Source organism: Balaenoptera acutorostrata, chromosome 8, assembly GCF_949987535.1.
Source record: "Balaenoptera acutorostrata chromosome 8, mBalAcu1.1, whole genome shotgun sequence".
Classification (NCBI taxonomy): domain Eukaryota; kingdom Metazoa; phylum Chordata; class Mammalia; order Artiodactyla; family Balaenopteridae; genus Balaenoptera; species Balaenoptera acutorostrata.
The window spans coordinates 59,934,248-59,952,508 of NC_080071.1; the positions used below are offsets into that span (position 1 = coordinate 59,934,248).

Here is an 18,261-nt window from a genome sequence, read left to right on the forward strand (position 1 = left end):
CGGGGGTGCAGGGCTGGTCTTCCAGCGTCAGGGTGAGACTAGACTTGCCCACCTCTCTGCTTCCTGAAGCCTTCTTCCCTGCTACTCAGTTTTGATGGACTTGCCCATCAGGACCACTGTATCCTGGTACTGGACTATCTGCCTGCCTTGTCCCTGCTCTGGGAAAAGAAATCCATTCCTATTTGGCCAAGAACTTAGAGCACACTCCCTTGAGGGTTCCGCTGAGGAGGACAAGCTGCCCTGACCTAGAAGAAGGGATGAGATGGGCTCTGCCCCACCTGTGACCTCCCCGCCCTCTCCCCACTCCTTCCAGAGGAAGGTTAGAAGGGAAGGAAGGAAAGATGGAGGAACCAAGTGCCTCCAGTGGAAGCCAGGGAGGCTCTGTAGGAAATCGGGAAGAGCAGGGATGAACAAAAGAAAAGTCAATGTTTACATGGGACCTATGGAAACAAAGGCTGGCTGGCCGGCCTGCTGACTACAGGGGGGTGGAGGGCAGTCCCCTCCCCCTCCTAGATCTGAGGTGCTGTCCATTCCCTGTTCTTTGGCTGATCTCAGAGCTTCCTATTACGTGTTGGGGTTTGAGTATCCACTGCCCCAGAGGAAGGGCTTGGTCTACACCCAAATGGATTCCCAGGGTTTTTTCTAAAAGAGCAAAAAGGGGCCTGGGGATGGGGGTGTCTGAATATTAAGGTCGCAGTGGACACCCTCTTCCCCTCTGTAAACAGTATTTTTATACTTCACCCTCACCATCTCAGGCTTTATACATGGAATCCCCCAAATGGAAGGGGTAAGGGTTTTCTGTTCCTCCCCCAAGTGGGTGAGGGTGGGAAAAAGGTATGTATTTAAAGAAAATTAAATTTAATAACAAGTTTCTCTAAAAAAAAAAAAAAAGTACTAAAAGAAATTCATATTAGAAAAACAAGATAATGGGTCCATCATGGAACAAAAAATTCAGTGTTGTGTAACTAATAAGGAAAAAAGAGAAACATTAAGTTTCCAAACACTAGAAAGAATTCACCCAATTTCACAGTACACCTACTTACATGGCATAATAAACTCCTGTGAGAAGCTGCACCATAAATTCAGGATCCAATACTATTCGACCACAGAGTTCTTTCCAGTGTTTTTCATGTTGCCGTGGAAATCCACTCACACAAACCCTAGGAAAATACATTATTTATCACATGTGATTTCCTGATACATTAAATAAAACATTTTTGTTTCCATAAATTCACTTATTCAATTACTCATTTCTCAAATATTCTTTGAGTACTTGCTATGTGTCAGTCACTATCCTGGGCCCATGCATACAGTTGTAAACAGGCAAAAAGATAAAAATAAAATCTGTGCCCTCATAAAACATACATTCTAGTGGACTATATCAATAAAAGTAATAACTTTTTTCAAATAGGTATCTCTTTCATAATCATCCTTCTCCCTCTTCCCAAAAGAAATGCATAACTTTCACACATCCCAAATTGAATCAGGATGGAATTAGTGGAAGATACAGAAATCTCAAAACAAATAACCAAAGTATCATAAACAATTCTCTGTTTTCCATCTCATTAAGAGATGCTTCCAGAAAAGTTACGCTTAATAATTATCAAAAACTGTTATGTACTTCTATTATTTTAAGAAATTAATTTATTAGAATAATTGTAATGGTGAGTCCAGAAGAAATTTTTTAGTGTTTCGTGCATTATGGTCTCAGGAAATATTTTTAAATTTTTAATTTACGCATTTTTTTGGTAGCAGAGATGTATAATTAGGTGATCAATAAAAGATCTGTAAGTATAATATGGCATGATATTAGGATAAAATTATGTGGATAAAGTGGAACAGAAATTCAATTTTAAGGAGAAAAAGAATGTTAGACTATTAAAGAAAAGCTTGTTCATTTATTCCATACATGGGATGATGGTGGTTATCAATCAGATCACTGTGTATTTACATTATATACATTTAAAATAGTGATCAACAATTATTTGTTTTATTATGTCAATATTTACATACTGGAAATCATATAATTTACAACTATTTAAAACAGAATAAAAAATTTAAATGTTAACTTAAAAGTGTACAAAGGCTACACAGTTTTTCGAAATTCTTTAGGGGATATGTGAATAAAAGTCTGAGGACTACTATACTCTATCATCACTTTTGTTATTAAGAAACTCTATTTCATGCCACAGTAATGTTACCAATTAGAGATACGGCAGATTTGTTTTAATGAGCCAAAAAATAGTCATTTATAAATAAATTTATCTGTAGATAGGCAGCAAGTGCTTAAACAAAACAGTATACTCTCTTGATAACAGCATCTAGGTTAGAGACAAGAATTTTGTTAGTCATTAATCATGTTATTATAGGCAAGTGAACTTTAAGATAATCTATAAATCAATCTCACAGCTAATTTAGATCGGCCTTCCTCCATTTAGCAAAACTGAGTTTTGGTCTCTTCCCAATAATACAACAGCATGAACTTGTGCAAAGCATTTGCAGTGGGCAGACTCTTTGGGGGTGAGGTCAGGGGCCCTGATCCCTATGATCCCTCCTTCCTGGTATTCACACCCTTGTGTCATCCTCTCCTCTTGAGTGTGGGTGGAACCTGTGATTTGCTTGTAACAAGGCAAAGGTGATAGGATTCTCATGCGTACACGTACACATTATATATTATGTAAGAGGAACTGACCACTGTCCTTCAGCAGACAGTCAACAAGAAATTGAAGCCTGTCCTACAACTATAGGAACTGAATTTTGCCAAGAGAAGTGTATAACTCCTCAAATGAACCTCAGATAACACTGCAACTCCAGCCAACATCTTAACTGCAGCTTGTAATACCCTAAGCAGAGGGCCCACCTAAATGATACCTAGACTCCTAACCCCAAGAAACTGAAATGATAAATGCATGCTATTTTAAGGTACTAAATCCATGGTGTAATTTGTTATGAGGCAATAGAAAAACTAATATAGCATTTAACTTTTGTGGGGGCTTAGTTTCCTCAAATAAAAATCAACTGGGCAGGATAAACTGAGTGTTCCTTCTATAATTAAAATTCTGCTCCTCTATCTCCAAACTCATTTATATTACTTAATTTTTTTTCAACAGTTGAAATTTAAAATTTCAGCTCAGGTTTGTCCAAATTATTAGAAATTCTGATTTAGTAAAGATTAGAATATACAAATACAAACGAGACATACACATAATTGATGTCACTGCTAATCTTATCCAAAGCAGTTATTTGTGAGATATATAAAGGAAAAAGTTCATGTTTCTTACAACTTTCTCTACATAGAGGACTATTTATTCAAATCACTTAAAGTGATTTATAAAAACTGGCATCCGGGCAGTGACTAGATTTATCACTAAACCACCCTAAACCTAAAACATCTTGGCTTAGCTCAATGTTGAGCTAGAAAATGCTTCTTTAATAACTGAAATATTTTCAAGAAATCATGATGCATGAGGGATGATAAGGATTCCTATAGGAATGTAAGTTCCCTGAGTTTTGTTTACTGCTATATCACCAGAAGTTAGAACAGGGCCTACCAGAGAGAATGTGCTCAATAAATATGTGTGAAGGTTAATGATGATTATTCTTCTTACCTGGAGCCCATTCGGCAAAGAGACTGGTAAGATGAAGCAGGCATATATACAATAGCAGAATTATAACATAACATGAGGAAACTCAGGACTTCAAACCTAGAAAAAACAAAAACAAGGAAAAAGGATTACAATTATTTCTACTTAGAGACTGTAGTAAATGATTTCTTCCTTTGATGGTTATAACAGCAATGCCTTAATATTGACCTTCATAATTTCTCAATCAGATTACTGTAATATCCTCCTCAATAATTTCCCTATTTCCATTTGCCTTATTAAAGGTCACAGCTCTTGCTGCCATCTATATTTTCTTCCTCAGAAAAACCCCCATCATGCTTGAACAGATGACTCCTCTATGCTACATTAATCCACTATTCCTATTGACTGCATGATAAAGCCCAAACTCATCATAGCATACAAAGTCTTTTAAAATCCACCCTCAACCTACCTCTCCAACCCTACTTCCCTCTACTGCCTACCACATACACCACACTACATCAGTCTTATACCATTCCATGAATATGCCATAACCTTTCATAATTCCTTGCTTTTATGGATGCACCCTTTTTTATTAGAACATACTTTTCACTTGGGAAACTCCTGCTAAGGTTTCAAAACCTGGCTCAAACTTTAATCTCAGACATAAAGCCATTCTTTTTTTTTTTTCTTTTTTTCATAAAGCCATTCTTAATTCTTCTAACTAAAACAAACAAACACTGTTCCCTTTATCTGTGTAGCTCTAATACAGCATTTATCCCGCTAAATCAACTCTGTCTTTACCTCTGTTTTATCTATTTAGTAATAAGCAACTTTAGGACACAGACCCTGATTTATTCATCTTTAACTCTAGTGTCCAGCATAGTGTTTAATACATTATTACTGTTCAATTAATTTTTATTGCATGAATAAATGAATGCTTTCCTAATCTTTATGATCACTAAGAAAGTGGCTCCTAAGCCTGGATGCACATTACAGTTATTTAAGGACATTTTGGAATAATATATTCCTGTGTCTCAACCCAGATTGACCCAATTAGAATCTCTGAGGGCAGGACCCAGGAACGTTGTATGTCTAAAAAGCTTCCCATAGGTGGTGAAGAGTATATGGAAACTCACTGTACTATTTTTGAAACATTTTTTGTAAGTCAGAAATTATTTCAAAATGAAAAGGTAGAAAGTGAGTTCAAAGTCTGACGTGGAAGCAGGCACATCTTCAGATCCTTTCTCCTTCTCTATGCTGCTAGGTTTATTGAAGATTTATTTTCTGAAATTGAAGATTTATTTTCTGAAAGGATAAAAGACAAATTTCTACCTGGGAACCACCAGGCACAATTATGATTTGGGGTCAGGGCGGGCGGTGGGGGAGGAAGGGAAGATACTGAAAATAGAAAACTTAAGTGAAATAGGTCTTATTGGATATTGAGACCTCAAGTTCTCTTTCCCCATGTGGTCATCAGAATGCTAGCAGCAAGCCCTCTGGTTAAGAGACTGGAAGAGTTTTCTTTGGGGAATTTGACCACCCTAAGAGAAAAGACTTAAAGATATGGACTTGGGAAGTTCCCCAGCTGGATGGCCCAGTGAGAAGTTGTGAAGTTCACCGTCAGTTAGCCCTACCAACATGGCCATAGCTTCTCATTTGTTTTATTCCCCTACTTTTAAACATAAGCGGGAAAAAAGGATTACCAGACACCTGAGGAACTTCACTAACATGAAAATGAGATCAAAATAAAGAAATGGGGGGTGGCGGGGGCACAATTTGGAGGACACAGAGAACATAAAAGAGGAAAATATAAAGCAAATTATCATTAATATTCTAAAAGATGAGATGTTGTTTAAAAAAATAAAAAAACCAAAAACACCAAACAGGATCTATTTTAAAAGACCATTCTGAAAACAAGAACACCTTTTAGATATACAAAATATGATGACAGAAATTAAAAACTCAAGAAAAGGATTGGTGGATGAAGTTGAGGAAATACCACAGAAAGTGAAGCAAAAGGAAAAAGATATGGCAAATGGGAGAGGAAAGAGGACCAAAATAGGAGTTCCCACATTCAAATAATAAAAGCTCCAGAAGAAAGATAATAAAAGACAAGATAGATAAAAGACAAATAGTAAAAGACCAGATAAAATGGGGAGCCTAAACTAATTAACAAAAATAATTCAAGAAAATTCCCAGTCTGAAGGACATGAGTTTCCAAATAGAAAAGGTCCACATAGTGCTCAGCACAAAGGAGGAAATAAACCCACACCAAGAAATACAACCATGGAATTTCAGAGTACTAGGAACAAAGAATGAGGATATAGGGTGCAGGCAACAGTGGATCCATCCACACAGGAAAAAGACAAAGAGAATTCCCAGGATAAGAGTGAGGGGAGATCCCAAGACAATGTGTACACCAGGCAAAGAGGGCAACACAGCCCAGATTGGAGTAAGTCAAAAGGTTCTGGGAAGATAAAACTGAGAAAATAACTGGTGTAAATGAAGTCTTGGAAGGCTATGTAGAAAACTGATAGAAAATTTGCAGGGTTGAATTACAAAGCACATAGTAAACAAAGAAAACAAAAGGCCAACGATGAACTTCAAGGAAAATAAAAAGATATGCAGGAAAGGAAAAGTAATAAACTAATCACAAAGCTCAGCCTGAATGGCTCTGATGAACAATGATCATTCATAATAATGAGAAATCTAAATAATGAGTTCCCCAGAATTACAACATAAGATAGGACAATGAGAGAGGTAACAACCTAAATTTTTATCTTTCCTAGAGATAAGTTATTAGATAATGCCCCAAAGTGAAAAATTAAAAAGCAGTAAATTACTCAAAGAAGTGGAGGTAAATATTAAAAGCAAGATTTCTCAACCTCAGCACTATCGGCATTTCGGGCTAGATAAGTGTTTGCTGTGGGGGGCTGGCCCAGGCATGGTAGGATGTTGAGCAGCATCCCTGACCTTTACACCTGAGATCCCTGTAGCAGTCCTCCCTCCCACTCAGTTGTAACAACCAAACAAGTCTCCAGACATTGCCAAATGTTCCCTGGGGGGCAGAAGTGCACTGGCTGAAAACCACTGGTTACAAGTTGTTACATCTGGGAAGGGAGAAGTGGAAGGGAGAGGGAGCTGGAGATTGCAGTTCTTCTTAATAAGCTCTGTAGGACTAATGCATATTTAACCGAAAAAAAAGGGTGTGTGTGTGTGTGTATTACTGATACAGTCGGCTATACAAAAAAGTAAAATATACAGCAAAGACAAAACAATAGCACAATAATGAGATACCAATTGTCATACCCAATAGGATGGATATAATCAAAAAGATGGAAAATAAGTATTGGTGAGGATGTTGAGAAACTGGAACTATCATACACTGCTGGTGGGAATGCAAAATGGTACACCACTCTGGAAAACAATATGACAGTTCCTCAGAAAGTTAAGTATTAAGTTAAATACCATATAGGGACTTCCCTGGTGGTCCAGTGGTTAAGACACCGCACTTCCACTGAAGGGGGCACGGGTTCGATCCCTGGTCAGGGAAGTTCCTCATGCCGTGTGGTGCAGCCAAAAAATAAAAATCAAATAAAAATCAAATAAAGTAAAATAAAATGAAATAAATACCATATAACCCAGCAATTCTACTAGGTATATGCTCAAAAGAACTGAAAATGTTTACACAAAAACTTGTAAACAAACAAATGTTGACAGCAGTATTATTCATAAATATTCCAAAACTGGAAATAACCCAAATATCCATCAATTGATGGATGGATGGATAAACAAAATGTATATTGTCATAATGGAATATTATTCAGTCATACAAAGGAACTACACACTACCACATAAACGAACCTTGAAAACATGTTAAGTAAAAGAAACCAGACACAACAAAAGGCCACATACTGTATAATTCCACTTATATGAAATGTCTAAAATAGACAAAACCATAGAGATAGAAAGTGAGATACATGGTGGCCAGGGACTGGGGAGAAAGGAAAGGGGAGTTTCTTTTTAGTGTGATGAAAACATACCGGAATTAGCTAGTGGTAGTGGATGCACAAGCTTGTGAATACACTAAATATCACTGAATTGTATACTTTAAAGGGGTGAATTTTATGGTATGTGAATTATATCTTAATTTAAAATAAATTTAAAAGTCAGTAATTAACTTAAAATGTGCAAGTATAAAACACAGTGCAGTTTCCTCAATATTTAAAAAACTCTCGGGGAATTCCCTGGCGGTCCAGTGGTTAAGATTCTGTGCTTCCACTACAGAGGGCACGAGTTCAATCCCTGGTTGGGGAACTAAGATCCCGCAAGCCTCTCGGTGCAAACAAAATAAATAAATAAATAAATAAATAAATCCCTTGCCAATCACTAGAAAAAAAATACACAGTTCAATAAGAAATATGGACATAGGACATGAATATGCAGTTCACAGGTCAAGAAAAATACTTAATGAATTAACATATTAAAAGCATTCAAGCCTAGTCATAATTAAAGGAATGCTAAGTAAAATAATGTGACATCAATTTTTAATGTTCAGATTGGCAAAGATTAAAAAATTTGAAAATATCTAGTACTGGGGGTTAGTATGAGGAAAGAGGCACTCTCAAACTACTCGTAGGAGATTCAATTAGTCCATCGGTTTTGGGGAGGGTAATTTGGCAATACTGACTCAAACTGAAAAAGCAGACATTCTTTAGCACAGCAATTTCACTGTTAGGAATTTACTTTACAGATACTTCAGTGCTCCCATGCAAATATTTATACAAAAAATATTGTGTTCCTTATAAGATTGTTTAAAAAAACTGGAAAAAATCTAAATTTTAGTCAGAATGAGACTGGTTAAAAACTGATAGTATGGGCACTTCCCTGGTGGCCCAGTGGTTAAGACTCTGCACTTCCACTGAAGGGGGTGCGGGCTCAATCCCTGGTGGGGAAACTAAAATCCCACATGCCATGTGGCATGGCCAAAAAAAAAAAAAGCAAGTTGTACAACAACATGTACCAATGAATCCAGTGTGTATGGGTCTGCAGGTGTTTAAGGTTGAATATATGCTTTTGCATGCATGAAAATTTTCTGGAAGGACACATAAAAAACTGCTAATAATTTAACTACTGAGAGTAGAAATGGGTGGTTAGAGGGAAGAGGACATATACTTTTCTCTTTGTACTCTTGTCTATTTTTACTTTATACTCTTCTATTTTAAATGTACCATAAGTATATATTGTTATACTTTAAAAAATTAAAATGAGAAAACAAAAAAGGAATCAGGTAACCAGATGATTTTTATGCAAACTAGTCTGCAAACAGTACTTATGAACCACTATTCTAATATACATTTTCTATTATTAAATGATTTGAGTACCCCAACATAACTGCACAGAAAAAAATTAAGTTGTTACTTTAAGTTGGGATAAGGCCTTCTCCAGGTGTTATACAGCACCCTGATGGCTAATAAAGAACAATCACTAAAGCTGAATTCCAATGTGTTAGGAAACAAGGAAAGCCACTGTGTTTTCTATCATATGTGTAATATTGGAAAGACCCTTAAGAAGAACTGGAATTCTAGACTGAAGCACTTGATCAAACGTCAATAATTTAGAAATCTGCTTGATCCTATAGTCCTTCCATAACTCTAATATTATAACCAATAAGATAAGAGTACTACTTTACTATGAACATAAAATATTATATAACAAATAACAGTATCGGGACTTCCTCAGTGGTCCAGTGGCTAAGACTCCACACTCCCAATGCAGGGGGCCTGGGTTTGATCCCTAGTCAGGGAACTAATCCCATATGCCACAACTAAGAGTTCACATGCCACAACTAAAGATCCCCGCGTGCCGCGACGAAGATCCCGAAGATCCCGCAGGCCTCAACTAAGACCCGGTACAGCCAAATAAATAAATAAATAAACATTTTGTAAAAAAGAAGAATAATAATACTATCACTAACATATATTATGTTCCAGGCATTGTGCTAAGCATGTTTTAAGCATCATCTCATTTATTTCTCACAATAACCATGCAGGGCAATGTATGGTAAAAAATTTGGCCTTGCCCAAAGAAAGTTTTAGCCTTTGCCCTCAGCTTCTGGGAAGTAACCTATGTCATACCTGATAAGTTGTTTAGAGTGGGGGCTGGTGACACAAGCTCTCTTTGTTGGTAATGGCTCGATTGAAAGGCTATAAGACTGCGATGATTGATAGGATTAAGGTGAAAGTTTGGGTGAACTTTATGTGAAGTGACTGTGTCTCATTTACCTGAATGCATTATGGGAACAGATACTGTGTCTGTGTCTGAGGAACACTTCCCCTATCTAGTATTGTAAAACAGAAGGCCTGTAAATCCATCCATCCTTCCTCTAATATTAATTGAACATGCTAAACTGGGATCAGTAAGATTGCCCAAGCCTATAAGGTCATTAATTTGCTGAACAATAGCCCTGTGTGGAATACAGACTTGAGCTTATGGGAGAAGCCAGTAAGTGCCACCTAGCAACAACTTCTGGGATTTGGGACCAGAAAATTTCCATCTGAGAGACAACCTGCTTACCAATGGGTACGAAGTGAGACTGCCCCCATGACTGAAACATAAAATAATCCTAAAATCTGAAATACCCATAATATCTTGGGTGATGTCAGAAAAACACCAGAAGATTTCCATAATAAGTGCCAGAAGAGTCCCATTATAAGTGCCAGAAGAGTTCCATAATAAGGTGCAAATGGTTTGTGCAGAAACATGTTACCAAGGGAATGGAAAGAAGTACTTGTAGTACTCATAAGCAGGGAGGCAGGAAACCTCTTTTTCCCTAGGGCCAACTTTGGCACCACCTGACAATCTGCCAGATTCTATCACCTAGATGGGCCCCTGTGAACAACTCTCTATTGATCAACAAAGAGCTGCTAGGTTTATGGATGAGTATTTCACTGCCATGATGTATTTCACTAGTATGACATATTTAACTTTTGCCTTTTCTCACACCAAACCTGAACCAAAGTAATTGTAGATAACTATTAAGCATAAATTAACAATTTTTACTGTCTACAGTTTTGACCATTACCGGTTTTGTGCAGTGAATGTTTCCCTCTGTGGATGAAGATCACTGTAAACAACCCTGATGAGATCATGCTGACACAATGCCCCTTCTGTCAAAGCCATGGATCCAATTGTTGAGGGCTACAAAAACAAGGTAAAGTATGAGACTGTGTCTCTAAAATGAAGTAAAAATCTATATCATGTGAGGATATTTAATTCTGTCTCAACAAAAGACAGTTTCAGACCATTTCTTCCGTTTCAAAACCTCTTCCATTTTTCTACTATATACATTCTACAGCTCCTTTTAAAAAATATTTATACATTATATAAAACTAAAAATACACTGCTTTGTTTTTTGAAATATTATGGAATGAATCTATATTTAGGACAGAATAAGAAAAGTTGCTGAAAAGAATAAAGGCTACAAATGCATCAACTTTAATTTGTTTGTTTCCAGAACTCAGAGCACTCTTGGGGACTATGCATTCAAACCTGGAGGTCTTTCTAACTTCAGGAAGGTTGGTGCTCTCATTAATCTCATTCCACACTGAAGAAAGCAAGGCGCAGAGAGTTATAATTATGGAACACAAACAAGAATACTATGATCAAATGTCTCTTTAATAGTGATATAATTGATTTCATGTTTCTAAAGTTAGAAGAACCATCCATTTGTAAACTTTTCACTACCCTCCATTTTATTTTATAACTTGATACATGGAACACAGTTAAAATCTATTACTCAGAAATGTTCTATGCTAAAATCAGCCCTGGTTAAATAGGAGGCATTCTATTTTCAACACAAAACAAAGTCCCAGGGGAATTAATTAAGAAAATAAATAGTTGCATAGAGCTATGAGGCAACTGGATACCGTTTGTTGGTAAGAAAATGGATTTAAATTTTTAGACTACTGGTAAAGTTTCTTTAAGCACTTTCCTCACAAGTTTATGCACTGAAGGCCACTACAGACAAGAAGCTTGATTCAAAGCCTATAACCTTAAAGAGAGCAGGCAGAAGGAGTTCAGCTCAACAGGAGTCATCTACCTATATAATTATCAGTGTTCTCACAATCTTCAACCAAATAAATATAAGCAAAAATCAGAAGTGTAATTATTTTCCTAAAAAATAATAAAAATAAATCAATCTAACATAGATGATTTCTAATTAATACAGAAGACAAAAAAATTAAAAGAATATTTTTGAAAAAAAAGACCAAAAATGATACTGGTAGAAGAATGAAAAAGAAATAAACCAGAACTAGAGGAAAATTTTCCATTAATTACATTCTGTCTCCCTTGACAACAGCTCAGCTTTATATCACTAATAACAAACATCTCCATTAAGAAACAAATCAGTAAAGATGTGTTAGGAATATTTATCTCTAGTAAGAAATTGACTTTTACTCAACATAATTTTTAAAAATTCTACCTTTGCAGTCTTACTTACCTCATGGTATATTGAAGGCTTGGATAAGGAAGGGATAGTAAAAGACAGAACTTTATTGTTCCCATCTTTATCAGCAATTTCCTATGGTTAAAAAAAATGCAGAGATAATAAAATAATCACAGGACTATATTAAAAGAAATAATAACTACTTTCTTAACAAATATATCACTGGCAACTGAGGAGAATGTTTAGATACAGTAATACATAAAAATATTATTACCCTAGTGTATCTTTTCTAACCTATTAGCAGATTTGTACACTTTGGTAGTTGAGTTATCCTTTGAGAGACACTGAAAGATATAATACTACAATCAATCAAATACACCATGACAACAAAAACATGAAGTAGGCACACAAATTTCATGATAAGTTTACATACAGGCTAGGGAGATTACAAGTGATCAGATCTTTTAGTTGAAACATGACTGAGTTTAAAAGATTAAAATCACTGCTCGTTTCGGCAGCACATATACTAAAATTGTAATGATACAGAGAAGATTAGCATGGCCCCTGCACAAGGATGACACGCAAATTCGTGAAGTGTTCCATATTTTTGGAATGGGAGAAAATATTTGCAAATGATGCAACAGACAAGGGCTTAATCTCCAAAATATACAAACAGCTCATACAACTCAAAACAAAAAAAACAATCAACCCAATCGAAAAACGTGTAGAAGACCTTAATAGACACTTCTCCAAAGAAGACATACAGATGGCCAGTAGGCACATGAAAAGATGCTCAACATCATTAATTAGTAGAGAAATGCAAATCAAAACTACGAGATACCACCTCAGACTGGTCGGAATGGCCATCATTAAAAAGTCTATAGGGCTTCCCTGGTGGCGCAGTGGTTGAGAATCTGCCTGCCAATGCAGGGGACACGGGTTCGAGCCCTGGTCTGGGAAGATCCCACATGCCGCGGAGCAACTAGGCCCGTGAGCCACAATTACTGAGCCTGCGCGTCTGGAGCCTGTGCTCCGCAACAGGAGAGGCCGCGATAGTGAGAGGCCCGCGCACCACGATGAAGAGTGGCCCCCGCTTGCCGCAACTGGAGAAAGCCCTCGCACAGAAACGAAGACCCAACACAGCCAGAAATAAATAAATAAATAAATAAATATTATTAAAAAAAAAAAAAAAAAGTCTATAAATAACAAATGCTGGAGAGGGTATGGAGAAAAGGGAACCCTCCTACACTGTTGGTGGGAATGTAAGTTGGTATAGCCACCATGGAAAACAGTATGGAGGTTCCTCAGAAAGCTAAAGGTAGAATCACCACATAAAAAATTAAAATTAAAGGTTTTAGCCAAGAAACCCACACTTATTAAAATATGAAAAACAGGGCTTCCCTGGTGGCACAGTGGTGGTTAAGAATCTGCCTGCCAATGCAGGGGACACAGGTTCGAGCCCTGGTCAGGGAAGATCCCACATGCCACAGAGCAATTAAGCCCGTGAGCCACAACTACTGAAGCCTGTGCACCTACAGCCCGTGCTCTGCAACAGAAGCCACCACAATGTGAAGCCCGCACACCTCAACGAAGAGTAGCCCCTGCTCACCGCAACTAGAGAAAGCCCGTGCGCAGCAAAAATAAAATAAATAAATTCAATAAAAAAAAAAAGAAAAACACTGTTGTAACACAGGATGAATCTTAACTAAAAGAAAATCTCACAATTATTCAGCAATAAATTAATGACCTGAAATAAGCGACATATTAACATAATTAATAGTAGTCCAAGTGATTAATCATAAGTTCATACTTAAGTGGTTTTTACTGACTACAAAAACATTCCTGTGATTTTTAAAAGCACTTTATCTTTCACTGGAAAGGTCAACAGCATCTATTTCTACAGTCTCTGGCACGCCAATCTTCTACAGGTATCAATAAAAATCTGCCTACAGACTTCCCCGGTGGTGCAGTGGTTGGGAATCCACCTGCCAATGCAGGGGACACGGGTTCGAGCCCTGGTCCGGGAAGATCCCACATGCCGCGGAGCAACTAAGCCCGTGAGCCACAACTACTGAGCCTGCGCTCTAGAGCCCACGAGCCACAACTACTGAGTCCACGCACCACAAATACTGAAGCCCACATGCCTAGAGCCCGTGCTCCACAGCAAGAGAAGCCACCGTAATGAGAAGTCCGCGCACCACCAACGAAGAGTAGCCCCCGCTCGCCGCAACTAGAGAAAGTCTGCGGGCAGCAAGGAAGACCCAGTGCAGCACCGCCCCCCCCAAAAATAGATATGAGATCCTATTAAATAAAATAATAAAAGATCTAATAAGGTTTAAAAAAAAAAAACTGCCTACAGACGCCAGCAATTAGAGAGGGGAAATGCTCCTCCTGCATCACTCCTTTTCTCTACTGTCTTTAGTCTGTTTCTTTTAAAACTCATATTAGTATACATAACTGGCATAAAATCCAGACAGAGAAGACTGCCCTAGAAGGAAGGTAGTCAGAGAGAGACTGAGTAGTTGCACAGCATAAGAGGAATAAACAACAGGAAAAAAAAACAACCATCATCACCAAGACACAAACCCAAAAGAACTTCCCTATAGGGCTAGTTTTGGGGTTTCATATGTCATAGGAGAGTACCAATTACATGTGAACAATGGCCATACCTCTAATTTTGGCAGGAAAATGGTTTAAAAATCCCTAGAAAGATCATTTAACTACTCTGTAGGCAAAATAGTTACCACCACATCTGGGCCACTGTGCCTCAGAGAACATTTATGCTAAGATGAATGGGCCTGATTTAAGCTAGGCAATAAAATTTTAATTTTTATTCCTAAATTTCAAATTAAGCCAAATACTTTTTATTTATATCTGTGTATATATCTGTGGAGAAGAATGTTATGAAATTTTTTTAAGTTGAGGGCAATATAAAACTCTCTCTTGGGCTACTGAAGCAAGGGAGAAGTGCTGGAGTGAGAAAAGAAGAAAAAAGAGAAATGAATATATAAAAGAAATCCAGTGTGGTAAGAAAAATCAAGAACCACAGAGAAGAGAGAACACAGGTATCAAAGGAATTAAAAGAAGACAGAAACCTGACGTTACATTTCTGATATATAATTGAGCATTTTTAAAACAGTACACTATTTTTGAGACACCAAAAGATAATTAAACCATAGCACCAACAAGTACTGTCAAGAACTTGTCAGGCATCCCACTATACAAAATTTCTTGCTTCATTTGTCCCACTACTGAATTTTATTACACTAAACAAGACAAATGATAGCTTAATGTCAAACATAATCTAAAACACTAAACTCAATTATTAAATCGACATTTACTAAGTGCCTTGCTAAGCACTAGAAACACAGTGATATGTGAAACAAATTTCCTACTTTAAAAGAAAAAATCAGGCAAGGTAGCAAAATAAAGAATTTTATACCTACACCAGCTTTTCATTAAAAAAACTCATCTTTAATTGTGATACAACTATTACTACTACTATTTATAATAATAGTGGTAAACATTCGATAAACACCTCAGGAAACATGTTGGGTTCTTCTAATCGCTTTTAATCCTACTAACAATGTTTTATTTCTGTTTTACAGGATGAGGCAACTGAAGTCAAGATATTAAGTAACTTGCTTAAATTTAAAACAGCCAGTAAGTGACAGGACCTGATTTTAAACAAAATACAAGTGATTCCACAGGCCAGGCTCCGTCCTTCAGATTCTAGTGATGGAAATGTTTTTTAATGATTTTTTAAGGGATAATACTTAAGAGGAATGAGCACTGGTGCAGAAGAATATTTATTTTTTTGTGAGATTCAATGTTTTGTGAGGTACTTTGGTTGAGGTACCTCTCAACTACAAACTTAACTTTAATATGTGGAGTGTCTGTTTAGAGTGAATACACAGAATATAAGAATTCAAAGGGCAGGAATTTCAATACCAATGTTCTAAACTGGGCACCATGAGGAAAAAAAAAAACAGAATAATAATGTTTAAGGAACTTAAGAATTCCTTAGAAGAAAAAAGTTTCATAAATAATGTAGTATCAAATACATAATGTTTTATCAAATGATTAAAAATAAATTAAAAAAATTAAATGCAAGGCATTTATAAATATTAGTCAAACAAAATAATTAGAAAAATAAGCCATAAAATATTAATAATGCTATCAATTATAATAGTTTCACCTACTTTATAAAATGCATCACCAGCAATTACTTATTACACACCTCTGTACTCAATTTAATTAACTCAAATAAGTTATTCAAGAGACATTTAAATTTATTTTCCTCTAAATATTCTTCAAGTATTATTTCAGAGGACTTTAAAAAATACTTAAAGTTTCCCAAACTACCATTTTCCACTTACCAAATTGTAAATTCCTAAAAGAAGTGCTTCAATGCAACCATTACTCTGTCTGTCTCGGCTAACTGTAAGCCGTAAATAAACCCACATCAATTCTGGCAAGAACTGCAGTGTGAACCTCTTAAGTCGAACTTCAGAGCTACGGTAGAGCTCAAACAGCTGGTGGCAGACAGGCTCCAGGAGCTAAGAAGAAAATAAAGTGCATCAGTTATTTCCATTCCTTTGGCTGTAACTGTAATTTTTTTTTTTTAGGCACATATACTTGTATAATATTTTTAAAATAAATTCTCAACATTAATTTTTGCTTATTCTGAACCAATGCAACCAAAACCTCAATCTCTATTTATACTCAGAGACTACACATTAAACTGACCAATCCAGTAACTGCAAGAAGTACTTTGTGCCCAGATAATATCAACATATCTTTCAATACACTGTACTATTAAACTTATTAGATAATTAGTTCTTTAACCAATGTACTACTTCATATTTAGTGAGTTTCCTTTTCTGTTATTACCAACCCTTACTATCCTCCATTTTTAAAAGTTTCTATTGGAAGAAAATAATTTCAAATAATCTTGTTGGAAATAAACTTTAAATCTCAACTTAAGACTATGATTTAAACAAATTATTTGGCAATACATAATATTTGGACATCCAAAATGCTAGTTAATATTTTAAATACATACAAGTAAAACAGATTACTTCTATGTTTTAAGACTGACAAATTCTACTAATTATATTTATTGGAAAGATTTTGAAAAGGAGGAAGTATAAGTATACAGAAATAGCTTTTCCAATGTTTAACTGGATAATTTTTCATATGATATCACACAATATGACTTATAAGGAACTTCATAATCTTAAAAACTGAAGAAAATGAGCAGTTTAAACAAACCTCCCCTTTTCCCCTAAACTTGTACTGCTAATTTAGACTGGTTTTGTTAGAATAACTGCAGACTACACAAAACTGGCTATGATTTTAAAATGCAGATAAAACACTGAGAGGAAATTATAAAAAAATTTAACACTAGCTATTTTTGTTTTGTTTAAAAAAATTTTTATTGGAGTATAGTTGATTTACAATGTTGTGTTAGTTTCAGGTGTACAACACAGTGAATCAGTTATACATATATATATATATATATATCCACTCTTTTCAGATTCTTTTCCATATAGGTCCTCACAGAGTATTGAGTAGAGTTCCCTGTGCTATTCAGTAGGTCTTTATTAGTTATCTACTTTATATATAATATTGTAACACTAGCTTTTAAAAACAAGGAACGATTCAGTAATTTATATGCTTACTTCTATTCTGAATGATTATAATAATATATATATACACTTGTATATCTGCTTGAATGTAGTTATATATGTCTGTAATAATCTAACACTCCAGAATAAAGTCATTACTTTCAAAATTGTAAATTAAAAGTCAACAAATCCTATGTTGATTGTACAGTTAATATACTTAGATGACTTAAGCTTAGCTCTTAACAACTCTAAAGCTAAAAAAATTTACACACCTAGTCTAGTAACTACTAAGCTCTTTATATGAAATCACTCTCGTAGGATTTAAAATATTAAAAAACGTTCCAACTCTCCCTTACACTGAAGTGTAGACCAGTCAGACAATTTGCCCAAGGTTACAGAAATTAGTAGCGGAGAAAGACACCAGAATTCAGATCTTCTGACACCAAGTTGATGTTCTCACTATACCGCATTTCTTATACCAGGATGGAAGTGGAGGAGGAGGTGAGCGTTGTTTAATTACAAATAGTGTAGTCTATGTAGTGCCAATAATGAAGTAATAAACTTTTGAAAATGGTCAACTGCTGGCAACTTTTTAAAG

The 18,261-nt window shown here is 36.0% G+C and overlaps 1 protein-coding gene and 1 non-coding gene across 5 annotated transcripts in view; one reads left to right on the plus strand and one right to left on the minus strand.

Annotated features, from left to right (window-relative positions):
* Positions 1-18,261, minus strand: part of HYCC2 (hyccin PI4KA lipid kinase complex subunit 2) — a 74,745-nt gene that overhangs the window by 23,721 nt on the left and 32,763 nt on the right. For all 4 annotated transcript variants that reach the window (XM_007190501.2, XM_057551170.1, XM_007190500.2 and 1 more), the window contains 5 exons: positions 16,413-16,592; positions 12,088-12,168; positions 10,669-10,784; positions 3,609-3,704; positions 1,044-1,160 (listed from right to left, as the gene is read on the minus strand). In XM_007190501.2, the coding sequence (XP_007190563.1) occupies positions 1,044-1,160; positions 3,609-3,704; positions 10,669-10,784; positions 12,088-12,168; positions 16,413-16,592 (590 nt within the window). The remainder of the gene's footprint in view (positions 1-1,043; positions 1,161-3,608; positions 3,705-10,668; positions 10,785-12,087; positions 12,169-16,412; positions 16,593-18,261) is intronic.
* LOC114238907 (U6 spliceosomal RNA) lies at positions 12,536-12,642 on the plus strand. The gene has a single exon (XR_003624152.1). It is a non-coding gene; the product is annotated as a U6 spliceosomal RNA (small nuclear RNA).